General features: G+C 46.6%; 1 protein-coding gene across 7 annotated transcripts; it reads left to right on the top strand.

Moving 5' to 3' along the window:
• Nucleotides 1–489: 489 nt before the first annotated feature.
• LOC114033018 (tumor necrosis factor receptor superfamily member 19L-like) lies at nt 490–24,250 on the top strand. Of its 7 annotated transcripts, none has more exons than XM_027848460.1 (7): nt 5,359–5,485; nt 5,589–5,769; nt 5,927–6,061; nt 17,347–17,423; nt 20,119–20,232; nt 20,809–20,987; nt 21,971–24,250. In XM_027848460.1, exons 4-7 carry the CDS (start codon nt 17,379–17,381, stop codon nt 22,110–22,112), a joined length of 480 nt encoding a protein of 159 aa, XP_027704261.1. In that variant the 5' UTR covers nt 5,359–5,485; nt 5,589–5,769; nt 5,927–6,061; nt 17,347–17,378; the 3' UTR covers nt 22,113–24,250. The 7 variants fall into 7 exon arrangements, with proteins under 7 accessions (XP_027704258.1, XP_027704261.1, XP_027704260.1 ...); XM_027848459.1 differs by having other exon boundaries at nt 5,989–6,061; XM_027848463.1 differs by lacking the exon at nt 5,927–6,061.
• The last annotated feature ends 6 nt before the right edge of the window (nt 24,251–24,256 follow it).

The raw sequence follows: 24,256 nt of genomic DNA on the forward strand, positions 1-24,256 counted from the left end.
TTCCAAGCAAAATAAAGCAAAAGCTCATCTATCAGAGCCCCGTTTCTCAGGAGTGGTCAAGGCTTTTGGAGGAGGGCCAAATGGTGTAGAGAAAACTCCTGGAGAAGACTTGGAGACCCCAGAAGCCTGGGGTCAAATCCTGGATCTGCGATTTCCTGGGAGTCCCTGGGAGATCGCTTACCTTCTCCTAAAAATGAGGGTGAATGAGTAAAGTGGCATGTGAATGTAATAGAATATTAGTGTATCATGAGAAACATGGAAAGACTTGTATGGAATGATGTAGAGTGAAGAAAGTAGGACCAGAAGAATCACATGCACATTGACTGCAGAGTAAGGTAAATTAAAACCATCCTGAAAGGCAGCTGAGCTCATGTTAATTGTCATGACCAATCTTGGGTCCTGGAAGCAAGAAAGACTCAGTGAGTGCAAGAAATAGTTAACCAGCCACAAAAACTGGTATGTCATTAAGAACCAGACTAGACTTTGCCAGCATTCAGACAGTCAGGGCTGCGGAAACTCACAGAAGGGAAGGAAGACACCATCACTTGTTGGACTTACTGGAGGGCTTCCTGAAAGAGTCGGGCCTTGACTGTGGCCTTGAAGGGCAGGTAGGATTTGAAAAAGCCTAGAGGAGGGTGATGGTAACTTACAAAGGACACGTCTTTCCCCCCTTGTCCTTTCCCATTATAAGCCCACAGGGTTCGGCTTAATTCTAATTCTTAATTCTAGGGCCTCCTCCCTGTTAATTGTTTTATATTTATCCAGCCTATGACTTACTTTGTATCTGTTTGCATGTCTCCCTCATTAGATTGTGAGCTTCTTGAGGTCAGGGACTGTCTTTTGCCTCTTTTTGTATCCCCAGCACTTAGCACAGTGCCTGGCACATAGTAGGTGCTTAATGTTTATTGATTGATTGGCTTTAACTAAAAGCCAAGGTAATGAGATGCATCTAGTTCTGGGAGTCAGGAAGGACCTGGCTTCTTCAGATCCTGCCTCTCACAGCTGTATGACCCTGGACAAGTCATCACTTTACCAGCTTGGTCCTAGAAGGGCTGAGGTCTGCATTACCTGGAGTTGCCCACACAGGCAAAATTGCAGATCCTTCCCCTCTTTGCTGTGGATCCTGGTTCTTCCTTTTACTAACTGTGTGACCCTAGGAGGGTCATTTCCTCTCTCTGAGCCTCAGTTTCCTCATCTGTAAAACAGAACTAGTCATCCTTATACCATCTCCCTCCCAGGGCTGGTGTGAGGAAAGTTCTTTGTAAATGTTTTAAATAAGGTCATATAGAAATGGGAGTGGTTATGACAATCCTGGGTTCTTTTTGCTTAAACTTAGCTTATAGAGCCCTCCTGCCTTCTCCTTGAGGGCAGGCACTGTCCAAATCTGGATGTGATTATTGGGGTTATCTGTCATTTGTCCTTGGAAAGTTTTACAGTACAAAGCATTACTTGACTTATATAGTTACTGTTACAAGTCATTAATTGTGACTTTTGAGCATTTATTGTGGTTGAATGCTTTAATTAGATGCAAGAATTTTGTTTTGAAGACTTTCATAAAATGCTCACATTTCCATAAAAATACTTTTTGGAGGGAGGATAGACCTTTCAGCATTCAGCATATTTCAGTTACGTTAATTTTTTTTTTATACAATTGGTTCAATTACTTCTGCTGTTATTAATAGGTATTAAGCCAGAAAAGGGAAACATTATTATAAACTTATAAGTCACAGATCAGATATGAGGGGCCATTACTTTTGAACTTCCCTTCTATTTGCAATTTTAAGTGAACTCCATAAAGTTAAACTTATTATCTACATCACCTTAATTTAGAGAATTCAGTTAGTCAGAGTATTATGCCAGTGCTGGGGAGAATAAAAAATTTAGATAAGATATAGTCCCTGCCCTCATGGAATTATAGTTTATCATTTCTCTAAGCCCTTGTTTTCTTGGATAATGCTGCTGATTTCATGAGGTGAATTTGAGGAAAGCTCTTTATAAACTTACAAACTCTATGTAAAAATGAGCAGTTATTATTAGAAATTGTGTAAAGGACCAAAGAAACTTTTTTTTCCTCCTTAATAGAGTTTATTTCAGTGTTGCTCAGGGCACATTCCTTTAGAAAACTTGTAAATATTAGACTTTCACAGAACATTTTAGTATTACGTTGGTAATGAATTGTAATTATTATCTGTCAATGGAGAGAAGTTTCTCTAGCCCTTTAAGGTTTACAAAGGTACTTTCCCTCATTAACTTTAAGAAACAGACAGTAACAGTATTATTGTCCCCCAGGAGGAAACTCAGAGAAGGTGACTCTTAGAGTCGCAGAAAAATCAAATGTCAAAGGTGGGATTTGAACTCAAGTCTTCCTATCTAATTCCTAGTCTCATTGGAGAAACCAGAGAAGGGCCTGGCACCCCAGTGGATGGGGCGAGCTGGGCCTTGGGAGGCAGTTCCAGGGCTGGGCTGGTTGGATGGAGCAAAGTTTCAGTGTTTTTTTGCTTTCTTGATTCTGAGCCCTCCCATCCTCCTTCCCTGACATCCTAGAGGAGGGGGGCTGGAAGAATACTGAGGTAGACTGAGCAATAGCAGAGTCCTCAGCTGGTCATCCTACCTTTGTGAGAAGGACTTTGTCTCGTCTTCCATGATCTGAGGCCACTCTTCTCCCTCTCCCTCCCTTCTCTCCCTCCCCACCTCCAAACTCATCATATGCTGGGGCTGGTAGCTTTGTATGCCCATGTGTCATGTCTCCCTCTTGGGGTACTCTCAGACGTGGGGACTCCCTGAGGACAATGGGAGCTGAGACCTGAGAACTCCCTTGGGGAGCGGGGGATGGGTGCCATAGACCCTGGGCACCAATTACAGGGCTCAGCCAAAGAAAGTGCTTTGGTAGAAAAGTGTGGGTGGGCTAAGATGGGGTGGAGAGGGTTCATTTATCTATCTCCAATCTTCTCTTCTTTTAACCTCCAAAGGGCCAATTATCACTTGGCCCTACCTGCCTCTTTTTCCCCATCCCCACAGACCTTTTCATCTCCAAGGCTACCTGAGTTGCCTACATAGGTGTGCCCAGACTGGAATCCCAGACAGTCTGCTTCCTTAAGACAGAAATGCACCCTGCCTAGGGGCGAGGGGATGGCTGGGATGACTTCAGAAGGTCTCTTTCATCCCAGGTGAAGATGGCATCCAGTGGCCCCTCACCAGCAGGTGAAATCTGATCCAGCATTTAATTGGATCTAATTTAATTTAATTGAATTTAATTTAATCTAGGATTCTAGTCTTTCCTCACCGGGAGTTTATGGATATCTGCATGGCTACCTTAAGAGTATACTCTCCTTGAGGGCAGGGACTATTTTTACTTTCCTTGTCTCTTCAGAGCTTAGCACAATACCTTGCACACAGAAAGTGCTTAATGAACTCTCGATCACTTACTGACTGTCTTATGTCCTCTGTTCTCCAGGAGGATTCTGGAGGGGCTTAGGGCTAGCTGGAAAAACTGAGTCACACAAAGAGGAAGCAGCAGGTCGAGCCCTCTTTGACTCCCGATCCTGTGTGCTCCCCTCTGCAACCCACTCGTTGGTGTCAGTTTTCTGAGGTCACCTTGCTTTTCACTGCAGGATCTTTTTCTCATCAATCACAAAGATCACCCGCCTTCCCAGGCACCTCATTGTTGCCCCTCTGGGGCAGAGTGAGGGACTGAGGAAAATAATAAAAACAATTTCAACAACAGCTAGCATTTATAATAGCACCTACCATGTGCCAGGCACTGTGCTAAGCACTTTACAAATATTATCTCATTTGATCCTCACAACAACCCTTCAAGGTTGGTGCTATTATTATCCCCATTTTACAGTTGAGGAAACTGAAGCAAACAAGTTAAATGACTTGCCTGGACTCACATGGCTGCTAAGTGTCTGCGGTCACATTTGAACTCGGGTCTTCCTGACTCCAGGTCCAGCAGTCTATCCGCTGCCACATCTAGCTGCCTCCAAAAAAATGGGGGTGGGGGGGCTCATTTGGCAATCAGTCCCTCAAAAGTAACCTCAGAAAGGTGTCTGAATGCTTCCCTTACCCACGTGCTAAGGACCTTTTCTCCCTCCTCAGTCCTCCACTAGGCTTGTAGACCTGATGTCTCCCTCAGGAGCATCTCTGCTTAGTGGGAAGATGGAGCCTCTGGACCTCAGGGACACCCTGGAGGGAGGGAAACGAGTGGTCACTGCCTTCAGCCAGCCCCCGGTCTGAGCCTAGGGGACGATGCACATGAGAAACAGACATAAGATCAGAGCATCGTGGACAACCTATAATCAAGGGAGCAGTAATTCCTCCCCCAGCTCCCAGTGTGTGTGTGTGTGTGTGTGTGTGTGTGTGTGTGTGTGTGTGTGTGTGTGTGTGTGTGTGTGTGTGTGTGTGTGTGTGTGTAAGGATTTACAAGGCCACAACACGACTTAAAAAACTCTTATTTACGCTTTCAGAAGCCTGCCAAGCAGTTCTGTTACCCCTCCCCCCACCTCCACTTTCCCTTACCCCTTAAAAAAATACTGGTCACCACTGGTGATGGAGTTATGTGGGTCTGTCTGTTTGCTCTATAGTGTGGGCTATATGGGCTGTGTAGGCGGGGAAATAGGAAGGGGATCAGAAGGAGATAAAGGGTGGGAAGTGGAGGAGGGAACCCAGATACTAAAGACTTCTCCTTTGGGACAGCAGAATGTGTGTGTGTGTGTGTGTGTGTGTGTGAGAGAGTGACAAGAATGCCTGGGGTCTGCATTTAGAGCAGGGGGTCTTAATCTTGTTTGTGTCATGGACCCCTTTGACAACAATCTAATGAAGCCTATGGGTTCCTTCAGAATAATATCGTCAAATGCCTAAAATGAAATACACAGGATTAGCAAGCAAACCAATTATATTGAAATAGTTATCAAAGTATGAACACAGACACACTCCAAGTTCATGAACTTGTGGTTAAGAAGCCCTGAGGAAGAGACTGGCTATGTGACCTTGGGGAAATCATTTACCTCCCTGTGTCTCAGTTCCCCCATATACTTTGTAAACTAAGGAGGTAGGACCAGAGGATCTCCTCCTTGCTAGTGGTATAGGAGGAAGGGCATAGACTCTGGAGGGAAATCAGAGGAGTTGAGTTCAAATCGTGCCCCTGATACTACCCTTGTAGTCCTTTGAAATTCTCCAGGTCTGTTTCTTCATTGAGAGGGTTGGATTTGATGAGGCCTGAGGTGGCCTCTTTAGTCCTGGAGTCAGGAAGACTCCTCTTTGTGAGTTCAAATCTGGCCTCAGTCACTTACTAACTGCGTGACCCTGGGCAAGTCACTAACCCCTGTTTGTCTTAGTTTCCTTATCTGTGAAGTGAGCTGGAGGAGGAAATGACAAACCGCTCCCTATATCTTTGTCAAGAAAACCCCAAACAGAGTCACAAAGGGTCGGACGGACTGAAAAAGCCTGAACAGCAACGATGAAGCGGTCCCTCCCAGATCCTGAGGTACGACGCTCATTTGCTTTTAGTCTGTAAGCACTCTTCCAGCTCCAATGCTCCATTTTCTCCAGCTGATGTTCCTGATTCGATGCTCTCGGTTCCCTGCCAGCTCTGACATTTTGTGGTTTGGACGCTGATGGTCTCTGGCTATCGGGCCTGTTGTGGGTTCCGTGAGGCTCTCTTGTTCCCATCTCCCACCTGCTCCTCTGCTGGGTTATTCCCTGGTCTTCTCTGGAAGTCCCCCAGTTTCCCAAAGGATGTCGACTTCCTGGCTCTGAAAACTCCCTGAGGTACTGGGAAGGGGGGGATGTGTCCTGAAGCCCCAGTGCTCTTAGCAACAGCCCCCACAGAAGGTTCTAGGGGCAGGACTGTCCTGTGACTGGGAAGCTTTGAGACTGTTTGAAGACTGCTCTGGGCCTGAAGTTACCCCTTTGGAAATACGTTCAGGTGAAATGTTTACTCGAGTGTGAGACCTTAGCAAAGTCCCTTCATTGCCTTCCTTTATCCAGGGAAGATCTCAGACCAGATGACTTCCAGGTGGGCTCTATCTGGGGAGGCTTCCTGGAAGAAGTGAAAACTCAGGTACAAATAATGTGCATTTTATAGACTGTCTCCTTTGTCTCCTTTGACCCTTACCCACTGTCCTTGTGAAGTATGTAGTGCAGGTATCATCACTCTTACAGAGGAGGAAATTGAGGGTCAAAATAGCAGCGGCAGCTCCCATTTCCCAAATGCTTTAAGCTTTGCAAAACACTTCTTACTCAATAGTCCCATGAGCTAGATAGATAGCACAGGGGCTGCCCCCATTTTATAGAAGAAGGAATTGTGGCCCAGAGAGAGGAACTGACTTCCACAGTCACACAGTGATTAATGACAAAGTCAGGATGCATGCTTAGGTCTCCCAATTTTTGACAGCAGATTTTGCCTTTCTGATAATGCTAGAGACTCAGGCTTATTGAAAAGAGCCCGGGTTTCTTGAGACTAAATGAGGAGGCTGAGAAGACAGATTTGGAAAGTAGCCCCCATGACTATTGTGTGATGACTCTCACTACAGCCAAAGGAGGATGTGGCAGAATGGGAGTGATTTGCCTCTTTTACAGAGGGGGAGACCAAGGCCCAGAAGATAACAGTCCCTATTTCTCTAACATTTTAAAGTTTATAATTTGTATGAGAATTACTATCCCCACTTTAGGGATGAGAAAACAGTCCCATTGAGGTAAAGTGACATCCAAATTTACAGAGAATATGGTGTTAACTAAGTTAGGAAGAGGCAGAGACATGTAAGAAAGTTGGGCTATAAGACAGGATATTTCCCCTAGAGGAGCCTCCTGAAGTCTGGGAATATAGACAAGTATTTCCTGCCCCCCTTCCCCCCCCCTCCTAGCCATCCCCACCCCCACCCTCACAAGGAGAAATCTTCGATTTCAAGCTCTGATTGTCCACTAGAGAGCTTCCCATAATAGCCAGGGTCAACTTGTCTCTTTGTCACCACGAAAATTTAATTAGGAAATATAAACAGTATTAATGTAAAGTACTACCCTTGGGTTCAAAAAATCAACTACCCAAAATGATTAGGAGATGTTAGAAGGATGAAAATGACCTGAGGGGTTTTAGCCAGTCACCAGCCCAGCCTGACTATCTGAAAGGCTAGTGGGGTATTAGAAAGAAGCTAAGTGTCCAACCCAGACTGAAGATAAGAGTCCTGCTGTCCTTTGGCTGGGTCCAGCCACCTCTGGGCTGTGGTGGTCAGTTCTAGAGCCACATTTCCAGTAAGACATTAACAAACTTGGAGAGAGTTCAGCAAACGAGTGACCAGGATGAGGACAGAACTGGAAAAATCCACTGAAAGAAGAGGAGAAGGCTGGAGAATAGCTGATTTAGAGAGATGATCGTCCGTGTTCAAGTATTTGAGTAGCTGTGGAGGACGTGAGAGACCTGGGCCCCTCTCTCTGGAGGGAGCCCTCAGTCTAAAGGGGAGAGCAGCAGCCTTATCTACCAGCAGGGAGCCCTCCGGCTGGGAAGGGGGACATAGTTCCTTCTCTCAGGGACACCCCGGAGTGAGCAGGGAAGCAGCCATATGTGCAAGAAGCACCACTCCTCCAAGGTCTCCATGGGCCCATTCCACTCCACGGGGCTCTGGTCAGGAGAGCTCCCCCCTCCTCATTACCCACCACTGGCCTAGTTAAGCCTGAGTTGCTAGGTGACAGATTGTTTCTCTCTTTATATTAACCTGAAGTTTTCTATTGGTTGGTTGGTTCTTTCATTTTTTCCATCAATTTTCTGTTTGTTGTCCATGGTTCAAAGCAAGGGGTCATTTGCCAACTGTCTGTGTCTCCGGGGGTGGTTGGATCAGGGTGGTCATTGGGATGGATGCAGATGGGAAAACTGAGGCATGTGGCACAGAGAGACACTGTCCTCAGTTGGAGGGGTGAGTCCAGGTACTTTAAGAGACCAGTCTAGCTGTTCCATAAGATGTCACATAAGTATAGTAGAAAGCATGGATTCTGTATCAAAGGACCTGGGTTCAAATCTTCATTCTATCACTCACTTATTAGCTAGGTGACTTTGAGCAAATCGCTGCAGTTTCCGTATCTGTAAAATGAAGGTTGTAATGGCCTCTTCTGCCCCAAGTCCTGTGATCCTCTGTGTTAAATGATGACTGAGCGCTCAAAGTTGGTTGCCAAATGATTGAACATTCTTGGAGGCCCCCTGGACCAGGACATCAGAGTCAGTAAACGGTCTTAGCAGCTCATCTGGCTCCATCGATTAACAGAAAAAGGAATTGAGACCCAGAAAGAGGGATGGACATGTCTAAGATCACTCAGCAAAGCTCTTTCCATCATTATGCCAAACTGGGAGAAGCGTTTATTGTGGGCTGTTGTGAGGAGATATTTCCCCAGAGGAGACTGACCTTGAAGGTCACCTTCTGGCATTCATGTAGCTATCCATTCTCTTTGAAGGAAGAGCAAGGACTTATTCTCTCCCGTTTTACAGATGGAGAAATTGATGCTCACAGAGAGGAGGAAAAGGGGTAAGCATTTGTTAAGCTCCTACTGTGTGCCAGGAGCTGCATAAGTGCTTTACAGATATCTCACTTTGATTCTCCCAACAAACCTGGGAGGTAGGTGCTATTATTATCTCCATTTTACAGTTGAAGAAACTGAGGCAGACAAAAATTAAATTAATTGCTCAGGCTTACACAACAAAGAAGGATCTGTGGCAGGATTTTTATTTTATTTTGGGGGGGGTTATTTTATTTTCTTTTTTTAAATTAATTTATTTTGAATTATCAACAATCACTTCCATAAGCTTTTGAGTTTAAAATTTTTCTCCCCTTCTCTCCCCACCTCCCTCCCCAAGATGGCATGCAATCTGATATAGGCTATACATACACATTCCTATTAAACATATTTTTACATTAGTGATGTTGTAAGAATTAGAACCAATAGGAGGAACCACAAGAAAGATGAAACAAAACACAGCAGAAGAAAAAAAAATGGTAAATAGTATGCTTCGATCTGCATTCAAACTCCATAGTTCTTTCTTTGTGGATAGCATTTTCCATCATAAGGCCTTTGGAGATGTTTTAGATCCTTGTATTGGTGAGAAGGGTTATGTGGCTGGATTTTAACTCAGATCTTCCTGACTCCATGCCCAGTGCTTTATCCATTGTACTACCTAGTTGCTTCAAAAGAGAGAAAAGGGAAAGAGAGTGACCTGCCTAAGGTCAGAACCATGTCCCTTCACCTCAAAGCCAGGGCTCTTTTTATTTAAACATAGCTAATGCTGGGACAGAAAGGAAAAAATTAGCTTTCTGAGGAGGGGAGAGCCTGCCTAAATATAGGGGATGGGAATAAAGTCCAAGGGGAGATGAGGCTGAAATATGAGTGGTTAGGGCCACACTGAGAAGCCTTGAATGCCAGGTGGAGGAATCTAGATTGTCACCCAAGGGCCTTAGGGAGCTATGGCAGATTGTGAGGAGGTGATGGGCGTGGGGAAATGAGTACTCCTATGAGTAGGAGGGACAAGATGCAATTTGGGTTTCAGAAGGATTTATAGGGGAATGTCTGACTATAAAGTCAAATGCTGTTCAGTTCCCAGGCTGGGTAAAGGAAGAGGGCACCCCTCTATCAATGACATCACGTCCCTTCAAGATGATGGAAGATACAGGAAGCTGAGGAAAGAAGAAGTGGGGAGAGGGGCTGAGTCCTCAAACTGCTTCCTCTTTCTAGACCTGACTCCTACTACTGGCTTCCTATGTGAACTTTGCCAAGTTCCTTCTCCTTTCTGAGCCTCAGTTTCTTCCTTTGCAAAATGATGAAGCTAGACTAGATGTCTAGATAGATCTATCTATCTGTCTGTCATCTTTGTTTATGTTTATTCATTCATTCATTCATATTTATTTATAACATTTAAAATTTTTTTGAGTTCCAAATGCCCTCCCTCCAGCCCTTCCCCCACCCATTAAGAAAGCAAGTAATTTGATGATACCCATTATGCTTATGAAATCATGTAAAATGTTCCTGTATTAGCCACACTGCTCCCCACCCCTCAAAAAGAAAAAGAAAGTAAAAAGAAAGCATGCTTCAATCTGCACTCAGAATTCGTTAGTTCTGTCTCAGGAAGTGGATAGCATTTTTCATCATGAGACCTTTGGAGCTGTCTTGAATCATTGTATTGATCAGTGTAGCCAAATCTTTCTTTCTTTTTTGTTTTTTGTTTTTTTGTTGTTGTTGTTGAGGCAATTGGGGTTAAGTAACTTGCCCAGGGTCGTGCAGCTAGTGTCTTTGTCAAGTGTATGAGGCCAGATTTGAACTGAGGTCCTCCTGACTCCAAGGCCGGAGCTCTATCCACTGCACCATGTACCTTCCCCTCAAGTCTTTCATAGTCAGTCATTACAATGTTGCTGTTATTGTGTACAATGTTCTCCTGGTTCTGCTCACTTTACTTTGCATCAGTTCATGTAAGTCTTCCCAGGTTTTTCTGAAACCATCCCTGGAGAAGGACCTCTTGGACCAGTCATATAGCCTCATTGGGCCTCAGTTTCCCTCTCTGTAAAATGAAGGAGTTGGACTAGAATCACCCTAGGGTCCCTTCCAGTCCTAGATCTGGGGTCCTATGATTCCTCTCATTTCTTAGAGGTAGAAATGGAGGCCAAGAGAGGAAGGGTCCTGCCTATTGTCCCAAAGTGAGTCAGTAGGACCTAGGATGAGAACTCTGGTCTCCTGCCTCTCCACCACCATCACCACTACAAGTCTGAGACTCTGCTGCCTCACTTGTTGAAACGTTGGAAGGTGAAATGTGAGACTCAATTCAACTCAACAAATATTTATTAATAGCCTTATTAATGGTGCTTTGAGCTGGGGAGATACAAAGTTTAAATATGACATAGTCCCTACTCTCAAGGAGCTTCAGTCTTGGAAGGGTTTAAGATACCAACACAGAACATTGAAATCACAATGTTACCTGATAAGTGTATAGCAAAAGTGTTGACAAAGTACTATGTGAGGTCAGAGAATTACAGAATTAGATTTAGGCCTTAGAACATAGAGCACAGAAAGTCAGAACTAAGACAGGGTTTAGCTATCTCATCCAACCCTCTCATTTAGAGATGAGGAAACTGAGGTCCAGATTCTAGAAAAGGCTTATGCTAAGTAGTAACAGGAGGATTGAATCTGGGTGCTCTGAATTCAAATCCACTGTACCACTGGAAGATGACAGAAAACTTCTCAGAAGAGGTAGCATTTAAGTTGGATTTAAAGGAGAGGTAGGAATTCAGAAGGTGCAAAAGGGGAAAGAGGTTATTCCAGGCATCAAGAACAAAATCATGGAAGCAGAAATGTACAGGGCAAGCTTGGAGGACCTAGAATGGTCTAGTTTAGTGGAACTATAGAATTCCTGGAGGAGAATGGTATGAGAGAAGGCTGGAAAGTTAGGGTGGCACTTGATCGTGGAGAGCCCTTAATGTCAGGCCTCTGTCACCCTTCCTGCTCTTCAGAGGGCCCTTTTACTGGCCATCTGCCATATGCCACATGGTGCTTAGGGGAAAGGAACAGTGATCCAGATCACCCCAAACATTGGGTAATCAGCAAATGACTTCTGGCTTTCTTGAAGAACACTTGTTTGGCGGGGGCAGCACAATGATTAGGGCCCCATCTCTTCCTCCACACAAGTCACTGCTGGGCTCTTCAGGCCCAATGAGGGAGTAGAACCTGGGCCCCTGACTGCCCAACCCTTCCTCCCCCCTTCCCCTGTCCAAGTACTTTCATTTCCTTCCTCCTCTTTTCTCAGAAGTTTAAAATCCCCACCCAGTTCCTAGAGGAGAAAGCAATCTGGGTTGGGGAGGGAGGGTGCCAAGCTAACTCTAGAAACCTATGAGCTGCCCTGACCAGAGGTAAACCATCCCTCCCAAGAGCTGCAAGGAAGATGACACAGCATCTGGTGGCCACGCTCTCATTTTGGAGGGGAGGAAACAGAGTCAGGGACTTGACCAGGGTCAGTCAATGACAGAGTTAGGATTTAAGCCCAGGTCCTCTGTCTGAGGCAGCAGGAAAGGGGCAGTGGGAAAAGGGCTAGATTTTGAATCAGGCAACCTAATTCTGAATCAGCTCTATCATTAACTAGTTGTATGGCTTTAGTTGAACTAGAATCACCTCTAAGGTCCCTCCTGTTCTAGGCCTGTGATCCTATGAGTCCTCCATCTCTTAGAGGTGGAAATGAAGGCCAAGAGAGGAAGGGTCTTGCCTGTGGTCCCAAAGTGAGTCAGTGGAAGACTAGAATCCTGGTTTCCTGAACCGCCCCACCACCTCCTAAGTCCAGGACTCTCCTACCTCACTTGTTGAAATATTGGATGATGATGAATGTGGGACTCAATTCAATTCAACAAATATTAATGGCCTCATTCGTGGTCTGAGCCTCAGTTTCCTCATCTGTAAAATAAGGGGGCTCAGACTATGGCCTCAAAATTTCTTTCCAGGTCTAGCTCTATGATCCTCTGATCTCTATGAAGTGTTCATGAAGCTTTTGCTTGCAGAACTCTAGTTACAGGGAGCTCACTATCTTCCGAGACAGCTCATTGTACGTTTCCACTGGTGAATCCTAGGAATGTTTTCGATGCACTGGAAACTGTCTCTCTGCAGTTGTTCCCCACTTGCTCCCAGCCCTGTGTTGTGATACTCAACATCTCCAGCTGATAATCTTCATTTGGCGCTGACTTCTAGTGCTTTCTCCATATAGGTCATCCTCCTCTGGTCTTGCTTTCATTGGTCAGTGACCTTCCTAAAATGTGAAGCCAGTGTTCTAGATAGGGGTCTAGATAGGGGTCTTCCCCCCACCCCCAAATCTACTTCAAGTAGAAACTGATCCCTGCAGTTGGCATATCGATGTAGAAAACCATAAATTAACATTACCTATGTTGTGTATTTATTTTTGTATTTTGTATTTTGTTAGTATATTATTATTGTATTGTATTATATATTTTTATTTTATTTGTTTTGTTAAACATTTCCCAGTTATATTTTAGTCTGATTCTGTCTGCACTGGAGAATTTTACAGACCCTAAATTTGACACCCCTGGGGGACTTGGGTTCAAGTCCTTTGCCACTGACTTGCTATGTGATCCTGAGCTAGCCCTTTCTCCTCTTGGGACCCCTGAATCCTCCTTTGGAAAATATCAGGATTGAACTAAATGATTCATCAGTCCCCTTTACACTCTGATTCTGGTTTTATGCAGCACCCTGTCCCCTCCCAGAAGATATATGGCCTTTTCTCATAGAAAGCCCCTAGTCTGAGAGAAAACCATGGCCTCATCAGTCAAGCAATAAGCATTTATTAAGCACCTACTATGTGCCAGGCACTATACTAAGCACTGGGAACACAAAGACAAAATCGATAAAGTGTCCCTTCCCTTAAGGAACTTCCATTTTGGGTGGGGGGCAGGGAAGTAATATACATAAATATGTATTTATAGTATATATGCATAAAATACATATTGTGTGTATGTATACACCCACACAATATATATAATATAAAGTGTTGTGTATATCTTATACAATATAAAAAATACAATATACTATATATACAATATAAACATTTACAATATGTATTTTTTTGAGGGGGGAGGGCCCTTGCAGCTGGCATAAATCATGAAAGGCTTCGTGTAGGAAGGGGTTGTGGGAGCAGAGCTGAAGGAAACAAGGCCTCCTCAGAGGCAGAGGTGAGATAAGAGTGCACGAAAGAGAGAGGACTGAGTAGAAGTGCAGATGGGGTAGCAGAGCATTTCTCTGGGGAGGGTGGTTTGAAGGGAGGCCAGAAGGGCCTGGCTTGTTTCAAAGGAGAGAGGCCCACTCCACCAAGTATGCGGAGCACTAGGATTTCTTTGTTTGCTCAGAGAGCACCTGAGGCTTCTGAATCCAGGGTCTGTGAGGAGATTGAGGGAGGGTGGCTGAATAGGCAGGAGTTTTGCAAATGGCCATATCGGCCCTAAGAATGATTCTAGAGTCTATAGCAGCCAAGCAGGCAAACAGTTCCAGGCCTCAGGCTCTGAGAATAGTCCAAGACTCTTCTAGTATTGGCCTTGAGGTCTTGCACAGGGTCAGTAGGCTCTTGGAATAATGCTAGGTCCCGCAAACAGTTCCAGGCTCTGCAAACAATTCTAGGCTTTGTGAGCCAGCCAACAGGCTTTATATAAAGTGTAGCACTCTGCAGTGAGCAGCCATGGGCGCAGACCATTCGGGCAGCAGTGTTTGACGTGGACAAAAGCCCCATCCTGGATGGAGGAGTGGAACATGAGGCTTCATTAGGCAGGAAGTGTGGGCTGGGATAATAGGGTAAGATGGTCTATAATAAGTGGAGCAGACTGTGGTCATAAATACACATTTACAGGCTAATTAAAAGGTTCTAGGTGAGTAGGTCTCTGTTTATAGTCTCTGTGGCCTTTGGAGCTACTATTTCTCCCTTAGGAAGTCCTTTCCAGAGTCTAACTCAGTCCTTCCTGCTGTGTTTGGAGACTGCAATAGAGGCAGCCCCCTCTACCTTTGCCTTCCAGATGTAGGCAGGGAGTGGGGAAGGAAGAATCTGGCTTCAGCCGGCATCTGGAAACCCCCTTCAGGAACTGGGCTGATCTCCCTCCCCTCCCACCACGAGGTGTAACCTGAACCACAGGCTAGGCCCAGGGTACTTGTGGGGCCTGGCTGGGACAATGAAGGATCAAGTTGCCGCCTGGCTCGGTTTTTCCGGCCCCTGGAGCTGAGGTTCCTTCGCATGGTTGGAGGTCACCTCAGGCAGTAAGGAGCCCCTGGAGCAGGCCAAGCTTTGAAGAGGAGGAGCTCTGGGGCCTGGAAGGGATCTGGGAGATCTAGTCCAGTTTTTGCATTTGAGGCTGGGGTGCTGAGGCCCAGAGAGGTGAAGGGACTTGTTGAAGGTGTCCCGCTAAGAAGTGGTAGGGACCCACTTTATGTCACCCAGCGGAACTGGGCCTCCAGCCAAGTCTTCTGACTCCAAATCCAGGCTGCTTCTTTGTCATCACGCCGCTATCCCCTTCTGGCCCTATCCTGGGAGCCTGAGCTCCAGCTCTGGGCCTGCATGGCAGACAACTAGGACAGCCTGGACTAATCATAGATAAACAAGGAGACTCTTCTACCTCATTAGTGAATAAAAGATCCAGAGATATCCAGGGCCAGAGATGGAACAGAGCTTGTCAAAGCTGGAAGAGACCAAGCTCATCTGGTCAGGCCCATAACTAGGGCAGAGCCACTGGGGCTTTGTCCTAGGGTGCCAAAATTCAGAGTGCTAACAACATTATACTCCTAAGCAGCTTAGGACCTAGTTAGCAAGAATAAAAAAACAAAACTAGATAGTGTGTTTCCTTTCTCCATAATCTCTCTGCTGCACCCCAGGTAAGCTTTCTAACTTGACCTGGCTTCTCAACCTCAGTAGTGGATTCCCCAACAGAGGCCTTGAGGTATCTCTGGGTGGCCATACCCCAGCTGACTGCTCCTTAAGTCTAGCTCTACCCCACCTACTCACCCAAAGCCACCTAAGTAGTGCTTAACCTGGGGTGTCCTGGGGTCTTTCCCTCCCTTTTGCATTTCATGTCTCTTACCACAAATACAAAAATGTCTAGGTATGGTTTCTGGCGTACAGTAAGTGCTTAATAAATACTCTATCTATATCATCTATCTATCTAGTTGTCATAGAATCATAGATTTAGAGCTGGGAGGGCTTTTAAAGATCTTTGAACCCAACCATGTCATTTTACAGATAAGGAAAATGAGATCCAGTGGGAGTTAAATCACTTGTCCAGGGTTACACAATTAGTTATTAATCATCTGAAGTGAGATTTGAACCTGGATCTTCTAATTCCAACCTTTTCTCTACTATACCATGATGCCATGTGGTTCTATGTTTAGCCCCAACTTCCCTATCTTGCAATGGGGAAACTGAGACCCAAAGAGGGGGAGTGATTTGGTCAAGATTACATGCAGGCTCGGTAGCAGGCCTGGAACTCAAACGTGACTGAGAGCTGTTTGGAGGGCAGCTGAGGACCCAGACAGGATGCCTGGTAAATTGGAGTCATCGGTTTGTCTGGTTACTTCCCAGCCTCCTCTGTTATCTTCCTCCGTACGCCTCTCCCTCCTTGTTACTAAGATTGTTCCCTTTGGGACCAGACTCCCATTCCCCCATCAATCCTCACAGTCCATCATTTCCAGGGAAGCAACTGGGTTCACGGCCAAAAGGAGCTCTGAATGGGGAGTCATCCTCCAGAGGAAGAAAGAGGTCCTGGGGCTGGGGTGAACGTGTTCCAAGCCACACAGCAAATTAGGTATCACACAGCTTTTGTTCAGTGAGTCCAACTCCATTCGGGGTTTTCTTGGCGGATGCTGGAGGGATTTGCTATTTCCTTCTCCAGCTCATTTTTACAGATGAGGAAACTGAGGCAAACAGGGTTAAGTGACTTGCCCAGGGTCACACTGCTGGTAAGTGAAGCTGGACTGGAACTCAGGTCTTCATGACTCTAGGCCGGGCATTCTGTCCTGATCAGGATAGTAGCTTAGAGCTCATCAAACAAGATAGCACATGTAAATCACTTTGCAAACCTTAAGGTGCTATATCAAGGACTATTAATCTGGGGTCTGTGAACTTGTGTTTTTATAATATTATGCATATATTTAATATATAATTAAATAAGCTAATTAAGTATAATTAATATTCCATACATTTTTAATATTATGATAACTATTTCAGTATAATTAGTTTCTTTTATAATCCTATATATTTTGTTTTGTGAATTTAAAAACCTTCTGAGAGGGGTCCATAGGCTGCACCAGGCTGCCAGAGGGGTCCAATAATACAAATAGGGTTAGGAATTCCTGGGCCATATAAATGCTAGTTGTTATTGTTATTATCATCTGTCAAATGAGGGGGTTGGCTTAGACAGACGGCCTCTGAGGTCCTTTCCAACTCTCATCCAACCCCCTCATTTGACAGAAGGGGAAACTGAAGCCCAGAGAGGGGAAGGTTCTTGCCCCAGGTAGCACAGCCAATGAGTGACAGGGCCCAGACTTGAACCAGGACCTTCAGGATCTCCAGGTCTCAGCGCTGGCCTCTCCACGCCCCGCAGCGTCCAGGATCATAGGAATACTCCCGACAAGCTTGTTACAGATTTAGAGCTGGAGAGAGACCTAAGAGGTCATCTGGTGAGAAGGAAAGAGGCCCGGAGGAAGAGACAGACTTGCCCAGGGTCACACAGCTGTTAAATAGTAAAGCTGCGTTGTGAACCTTGTTGACTTGGGTGGACAAGTGGGGCTTCTTCTTCCCTGGCTGCTCCTGCCTGCCCTGATTCCCAGCTTCCTCTCCTCTGTCCTCAGGTCAGCTGGCCCAGCCCCAGGGTATTCTGAGGATGAAGTGGCCGAGACTGTGCTGGTCCCTTACCTGCTTCCTCACTGTGAGTTGGGGTGGGTGAAGCTGGGGCCAGGGAAGGGAGCACCTAGGGGGCCTCCTGGTGGTTGAAGGCTGGGGGGGCGGGGTGTGTGGAGATTCCTGGGGGATTGGGAGAGATCTCAAGGGCCCTCTGCCCTGGCCTAGGTCACTTAGCCACGCCCAGGTCCCTGGATCTGCTCACAATAGTGACATCGACTCTGAAGTTTTCTACATCCCTCCTACCTCCACTATGCCATGAATAGTAAAGACTGTGAGGGATCACAGATAGATGACATTCTCCTGGGTATGGGTGATGGGTCCCCAGGCTGTGGCAACCTCCTGCTTATCTTGCCTCTGTCGGACCTAAGGCCAGCTCAGGGATAGGCAGGGACATGGAGAAGATGATGCAGACAGTCTTCTTAGGGCTTCTCTTCCTGTTGACCTGGGCCTCCTGTGGGCGGGGCTGGGCTGGGCTGGGCGAGGCTGGTAAGAAAGAGGAGGAGGCAAGAGGGTAATCAGTGCTGAGAGGGTGAGTAGTGGGTAGAGGGAGCCTGGCCCTGGAGTGAGAAAGGTCATTGCTGAGGGTACTTGCCTGTCTCTCATCCGGCACTGAGAGCACCATATAGCATTGAATTGGGAGAAGAGAGATGGGATGAGGAGAGAAGAAGGAAGAAGAAACTGAGCAAAAAGGGAAGAGGAGATAGAAGTATGAAACCTTAGACTGTCAAGCCTTTAGAATCTTAGAAATAGAGAGCCTTAGAACCTTACTGTTTTAAATCTTAAAGGTATCTCCTAATTAATGGAGGCCAGCCTTTCTATTTTATGATAGAAGAAACTGAGGTCCAGAGAGGGGAAGGGAAAGAGGTTGGATGAGAACTCAGGTCTTCTAACTCCCAACCCAAGGCTCTTTTCATCATATGGAAAGAAGAAGAGGGAGGAAAGGAGAGAAAGAGTGAGGGGAGGGAGAGGGAGGGAGGAAGGGAAAGAGAGAGAGAGAGAGAGAGAGAGAGAGAGAGAGAGAGCAAGCAACAGGGAAGAGACCCTGAGAAGTCTCTCAGAGTAGATCAGTCTTTCTTGAAACCCTACTCCTTCCATTCCTATAACCAAGGATGAGGTTGTCTTGGAAACACAGATGGAGATGGGGGCTAGGTCCTCTCCCTGGACCTGGGTACCTGGACTTTGGGGTTCTCTTATTTCCTAGCTTTTACTTCCCCTATGAGAGTTTTTCTCTGAGATCACATGATCTGAGGAGAGTAAATGAGATTCACACCCAAGAAATAGCCACTTACAACCAGGATAAATGAACAAGTCCAAATTAATAACAGAGTAGATAGCATCTACACTGGCTGGGGGCATGCCATGCACAACAGGAATCAGAATGGGTAGGGTCATTCTGGGAAGGCATAGGATATTAGGAAGAGTGTATATATATATATATATATATGTATGTATATATATGCATGTATATGTATATAATCTATATATATAATCTATAGGGGGTAGGGTATATTAAGTCTGTCCCCATAACTGGGGTCTTAGACTAGAATCCAAGACACTAAGGTCCAAATCACAATTCCTGTTCTTCTCTCACCCGTCCTGACAATATTACTTATAAAGGACTTAGAAATCCCTCTAAAAAGGTAGCTTCATAAGGCAACGGGATGGGCAGACATTGACCAGTCCAGTAATGGTGCTCAGCTTGGCCTCCCTTTACATAGGCTCAGTGTGGGCAGTGGGGAGGGAGGGGCAGACTGTCTTGGGACCCATAGTCTCCTGGGATTTCCTTGGGACTTCCTGTGTTGGAGGATCTGTAAAGGTTGGGGTATAGTCTCAGGAACCAGATAGATTGAATGGGATCTCTCTCGAGTCTTCTTTCCCAGCATTCCTGTATAGATGAGAAAAGTCCTGGGCTTCTGTCTGGAAGAGGTAGAAGCCTCAATGGGCCAAGGAGGTAGGAATGCAGAGCCCCAGGATCTGAATCCCAGTTCATCCATCTCTCCCTTAAAGAGTCATAGACTGACTATGCTGGCAGGCCCCTTAGAACATAGTGCTGAACTAAGTGGGCCTTAGAACATAGAATGCCAAATTTACCTGAAGGTCACGTGGACAGTAAGTTCTAGAGGTGAGATTTGAAACTGAGTCCTCTGACTCTGAAGATGGGGTTCCCTCTGCTGCCCTACTGTTGGTTTGTGTACTTATGGTAAAATATTCCCTCAGTTTATGGGGGGAAATGGTCATTTGCTATTTTTCTTTAGTTGTTTTTTTTTTAAATGCCTTTGCTTTAAAGGAAAAAAAAAACCCAGAATGAGAGACTTGGGAGGGGTCTTAGAACATAGAACATCAGAACTGGGAGGAGCTTTATAAGAGAATGTCAGAGCTGGAAGAGAGGCTCTTAGAGATCATCTGGTTTAACCCTTTTTTTTACAAATTAGGAAACTGAGACCCAGAGAGAGGGACAGACCTGCCCAACTTAAGTTAATGGGTCAGTGGCAGAGCTGAGACTAAGAGCTCAGCTCCTAGCCATCCAGTGTTCTATTTTCTGCACTCTGCTATCAGTCCTCACCCATTCCCCTTCCATCTCAGCACAGAGGATTCTGGGAGAGGGCAGGGAAGATTGGTGGTGGCAACGCCCGCTGGGTATAGGCTGGGAGTTGGATTGGTGCCTGCTCCCGTCTCAGTGTCTGCTGGTGCCAGCCTCCCCTTCATCCCTTCTCTCTCAGCTACTCAGAGGGCCTCAGTCGTCCTCCCTGTCCTGCCAGGACTCCGAGTACCAGACAGAGGCGGGCGATTGTGCTGTGTGCCCCACATGCCCACCGGGAGAGGAGCCCAATCAGGTGAGCCCATGCCTAGCTCCCAGGAGCACCTGCCCTGAAGGAGGAGACATGCATGACCCCTGTCCTCACGGAGCCCCTGCTTTCAAGGAGGAGGGGAGCTATAAGGCTGGGTGGGTCTGAGAGGGGACATTTGGCACCTGTCCTCAGAGACCCCTGGCCTAAACTGATAGACTGGAGAATGGTCAGGACTAATCCAAAGTGGCTTCTTGGAGAAGGTGGCCTTTTGGGAGCTGTCGCATAAGGGCAGAAAGGATAGGGAATAGAGGGAGGGTAGCTTTTTGTGGCTATGGGATGGCTTTGACTGTGATTGCCCCTGCAGGACCCAGACATCCTTCCTTTCTCGGCTCGAGCAGGAAACCTCCCATGAAGCATCCCTTGATTGTCCTCAGCTGCTAGTGGCCACCTCCTAAAACTACCTTGTATTTATTTGTGTATATGTAAATGTACATCCTGCATCCCACATTCAAATGGTGGTTCCTTGGGCAAAGAAATTTTTTCCTTTTTGTCTCTGTATCCTTAGTAGCTGGCCCACAGTAAGCACTTAATAAATGCTTGTTGATTGATTTCCTCACCTAGGAATGTGGTTCTGGACTGGGACTGGGTACTGTGTGCCGTGCCTGCAGGCCAGGCACCTTTTCGACAAGCCTGGGACGAAGCCCCTGCATACCCCACACTGGCTGTTTCCATCTGTGGAGGGTCGAGGTCCAGGCGGGGACCACAACCAGCGATGCTCAGTGTGGTGGCTGTTTTCCAGGGTGAGCATCTTCTCAGCTCTGGAGTTGAGAAGAATATTGATCCTCAGCCTAGGGTCACTGGGTCTCGGCCTCAGTTTCCTTATCAGTAAAATTAAGACATTGGACTAGATGATCTCTAAGGCCCTTTCTGGTCGTCCTGGTATCCTGACATGTTCTAAGGTCCCTTCCAGCTCTGATATTCTTGGTTCTGTGTTCTAAGATTCCTATGCTTGGACATTCTCTGTTCTATGGGTCACATCTCTCAAACTCATCAGTTTCAGAAGAGAAATCTTAGTGACTTAGGCATCACTCCATTCAGATCTCTGTTAGGCACTGGGGAAAGGAGAGGAGAAGGTTGGGACAGGATGAAGAATTTGGGGTTGTCTTGGAGCCTCACTGACTGAGGGTTGCTGCTTCTCCCATAAGGGGGAACCCAGGGCTCAGGGAGAGTGTAGAAGTGTGCCCAGGCCATCCAGCCAAACTGGAAACAAGAGCCCAGGAATTCTCACTCCCACTGTATGTTCTGAAGGCCCTTGATCCCCCAGTATGGCCATGTTGGAGGAGTCACTTTTTTGCCGAAAATAATTTCTGAGGCTGTTTAATTGTTTACAAGACTCTTTCATCACATCCGCCCCATGTCCTCATTCTTATTCCCATTTCATTGATGGGGGCTAGTAAGATTCAGAGATGGGAAGTGATTTCACAGCATCCCAGACTTAGAAAGGGACCCCAAAGATCAGCTAATCCAATGCCTACTTGGACAAAAATTCCTCTTTTCAGCATTCTTGGTCTCCAGAAACGGGGAGCTCACTCTCTATCTGGGCAGCTCATTCCACTTCTGGTTTTGAAAAAGCACCCTGGGGTGTGGGGTTGAGGTCTCTGGGAAGGCTGAGAATGGGAAGTCCTAGGGGTTCACATAAGGGGTAGGTCAGAGGGGACTGCTGGGTTTGAGGTGGGGATGTGGAGCTGAATCTAGGTTTGAGACCACCTTTGTTTTCCTGCAGGTTTTATTACCCCAGAAGGCCCATAACGTTTGTGTGCTGGCCTTGTTCTGATGCACCTATGGGCACACCTGACTGTGAGGGTGAGTGTGGGTCTCATATGGTGGGTATTGGGGACAAGGTGCCTAAAAGATGGGGAGAGTAAGTGAGGGAGAAATGGAGGCAGAGCCAGAGAAGCAAAGGGTTAAAGAAAAGGAGAACCAGAGAGTGAAATTAGGGAGAGAGAAACTGAGACACAGAGTTTAGTGTTTTATAAATGATTGCTGATTGATTGAGGGTGAGAGAGATGAAGACAGAAAGGTGGAGACAGGAAGAGAGTGAGACAAAAACCGGCAAAACCAAGGAGAGGGAAGATGAGTGAGTGTGTGTGTGAGGTAGGGTTGTGTCTGTGTGTGTATGTGAGAGAGAGATACAGACAGACAGAGACAGAGACAGGGACAGAGAGAAAAGGAAAAAAATGAAGAAAGCAAGAGACACTTAGAGAGGGAGGTACAGGGAAAGGCAAACATGGAAAGAGTCAAAGACATGGAGACAGAGACAGACAGAGAGGGACATAGTTTGAGACAGCAAGAGAAAAAAATGCAGTGAGATAAGATGGAAAGGGACAGATTGAGGAGCGACGGAGACAGGGAAAGACATAAAGATGAAGAAAGGCTCGGGAAGGGAAGAGGGATGGATACAGGGGGAGACTGACAGCTGGAGGTACAGGACAGCCAGGCACGGAGAAGCAAACAAGATGAGTAAGATGAAGAAAGATGGAGAGAGATGGAAGAAGACAGAGGGGGTGATGGAGAAAGAGAACAAAATCCCAAAGTTGGCAGTACAGAAAGATAAAGACAGAGACTGAAGGGGCAGAAGGACGAAGGGAGACAGACAGGGGAGAAAGAGAAAAGCGGATGGAGATGGGGGTGCTGGGGAGACTGAGACTGCAAAAGAGATGAGTTAGAAGACAGAGCCCATTGTCCTGAAGGGGCAGTCCCCTCCCCTTTTCCTTCTCTCTCTCCCAAGCGTTGAAGAGAGAGCACTACGCAGAGCTGATGCTGACCCACTTTCAGCTCCTGAATATGCTGGCTCTCCCCACTATCCTTGGGGGGCAGGAATTAGAAGACAGCCAGGGCTGAGACAGCAGCTTTCTCTTCCACGACTGAGGCATGTCCCTGGGGAATGGGGGCATAAAGGAGCTGGGTACAGAGAGGCAGCATGGGGCTGTGGAAAGAACTCTGGGCTGAGCAGGAGACCTTGCTCTGCCACTAATTGGCTGTGTGACTTTGGGCAAATCTCTTCCCCCCACTTCCCCCCCCCACCCCTTGGGCCTCAGTTTCCCCATCTGTAAAATGAGAGTGTTTGGATTCAGGTTTCTGGTGGCATTCATGCTATGTAGACCTAGGATAAATTTTTGCCCCTGATGCCCCCTTTCTTTCGAGGTCTTAGGTATAGAGGGGGACAGTGCCCAAGATCACACCAGCAGGATGGTGCACTGAACTAGAACCCAGGACTTAGGAGGCTCACTTCTCCCCTCCAGGGAGTAAGGACCTGTCTCTGCCAGTCCCTAAGGTCTCACCCCCCAGCAGATAATCTCTGAGATTGGGGAGGAAAGACAGGGACAGTCACTGTCTGTTGAATGTTTGGTTTGTGACTTCCTTGAGCTATGTTGGCTGTGTGTGCTGCCCTGTCTAGCTCTGTGTCCCCTGAGCTTTATGAAATGAAGGGTCAAGTGGCTATGCTGGTGACAGAGGTCCCACTGGCACATCCCCTCCTCAGGGACCAACCCCCACTGCCCTACCCACATGCGGTCAGTGGCAACCACGGAGCTTCTCTCACACACGCATAATGATAACGTGGATAAGCAGCAGCACACACAGATGCACCCAGGCAGCCTGAAGACGCAGGGGAGTAAGAGTGGTCACAACACTGGCATCCAAGGCCCTGGATTTGAATCCTGGCTCAGAGATTGACTCACTCCATGGCCTAGGCAAATCATTTTACTCATCTGAGCCCCAGGTAGAGAGTGGAGATATTGGTCTAATGACTGTCTGAGGTCCCTTACACGACTTGAAGACCTATGATCTTTTGACACTTTCACGTGCTCACACTCAAACACACAGATCTGCTCACATGCTGATGGAGCCATCATGCACACACACACTCTCCTTTCTCTCCCCGTCTTTCACCTGCTGAATCACCCTCAGTGGCTGTCACCCTGGACCAGAGCCCAGAGCCTGACGGAGTGGGGAAATAAGGATGTGTGTGTGTGTGTGTGTGTGTGTGTGTGTGTGTGTGTGTGTGTGT

Source organism: Vombatus ursinus, unplaced genomic scaffold (assembly GCF_900497805.2).
Source record: "Vombatus ursinus unplaced genomic scaffold, bare-nosed wombat genome assembly UNPS02006497.1, whole genome shotgun sequence".
In the NCBI taxonomy this organism is placed as follows: domain Eukaryota; kingdom Metazoa; phylum Chordata; class Mammalia; order Diprotodontia; family Vombatidae; genus Vombatus; species Vombatus ursinus.

Excerpts from the sequence above, each read along its gene's own strand:
- LOC114033018 (XM_027848458.1), top strand. The coding sequence starts at position 16,225 with ATGGGGAGTCATCCTCCAGAGGAAGAAAGAGGTCCTGGGGCTGGGGTG. Across the intron at positions 17,424-20,118 it reads CCCTTACCTGCTTCCTCACT|CTACTCAGAGGGCCTCAGTC; the intron begins GTGAGTTGGGGT and ends CTTCTCTCTCAG. Across the intron at positions 20,988-21,970 it reads TGTGGTGGCTGTTTTCCAGG|GTTTTATTACCCCAGAAGGC; the intron begins GTGAGCATCTTC and ends GTTTTCCTGCAG.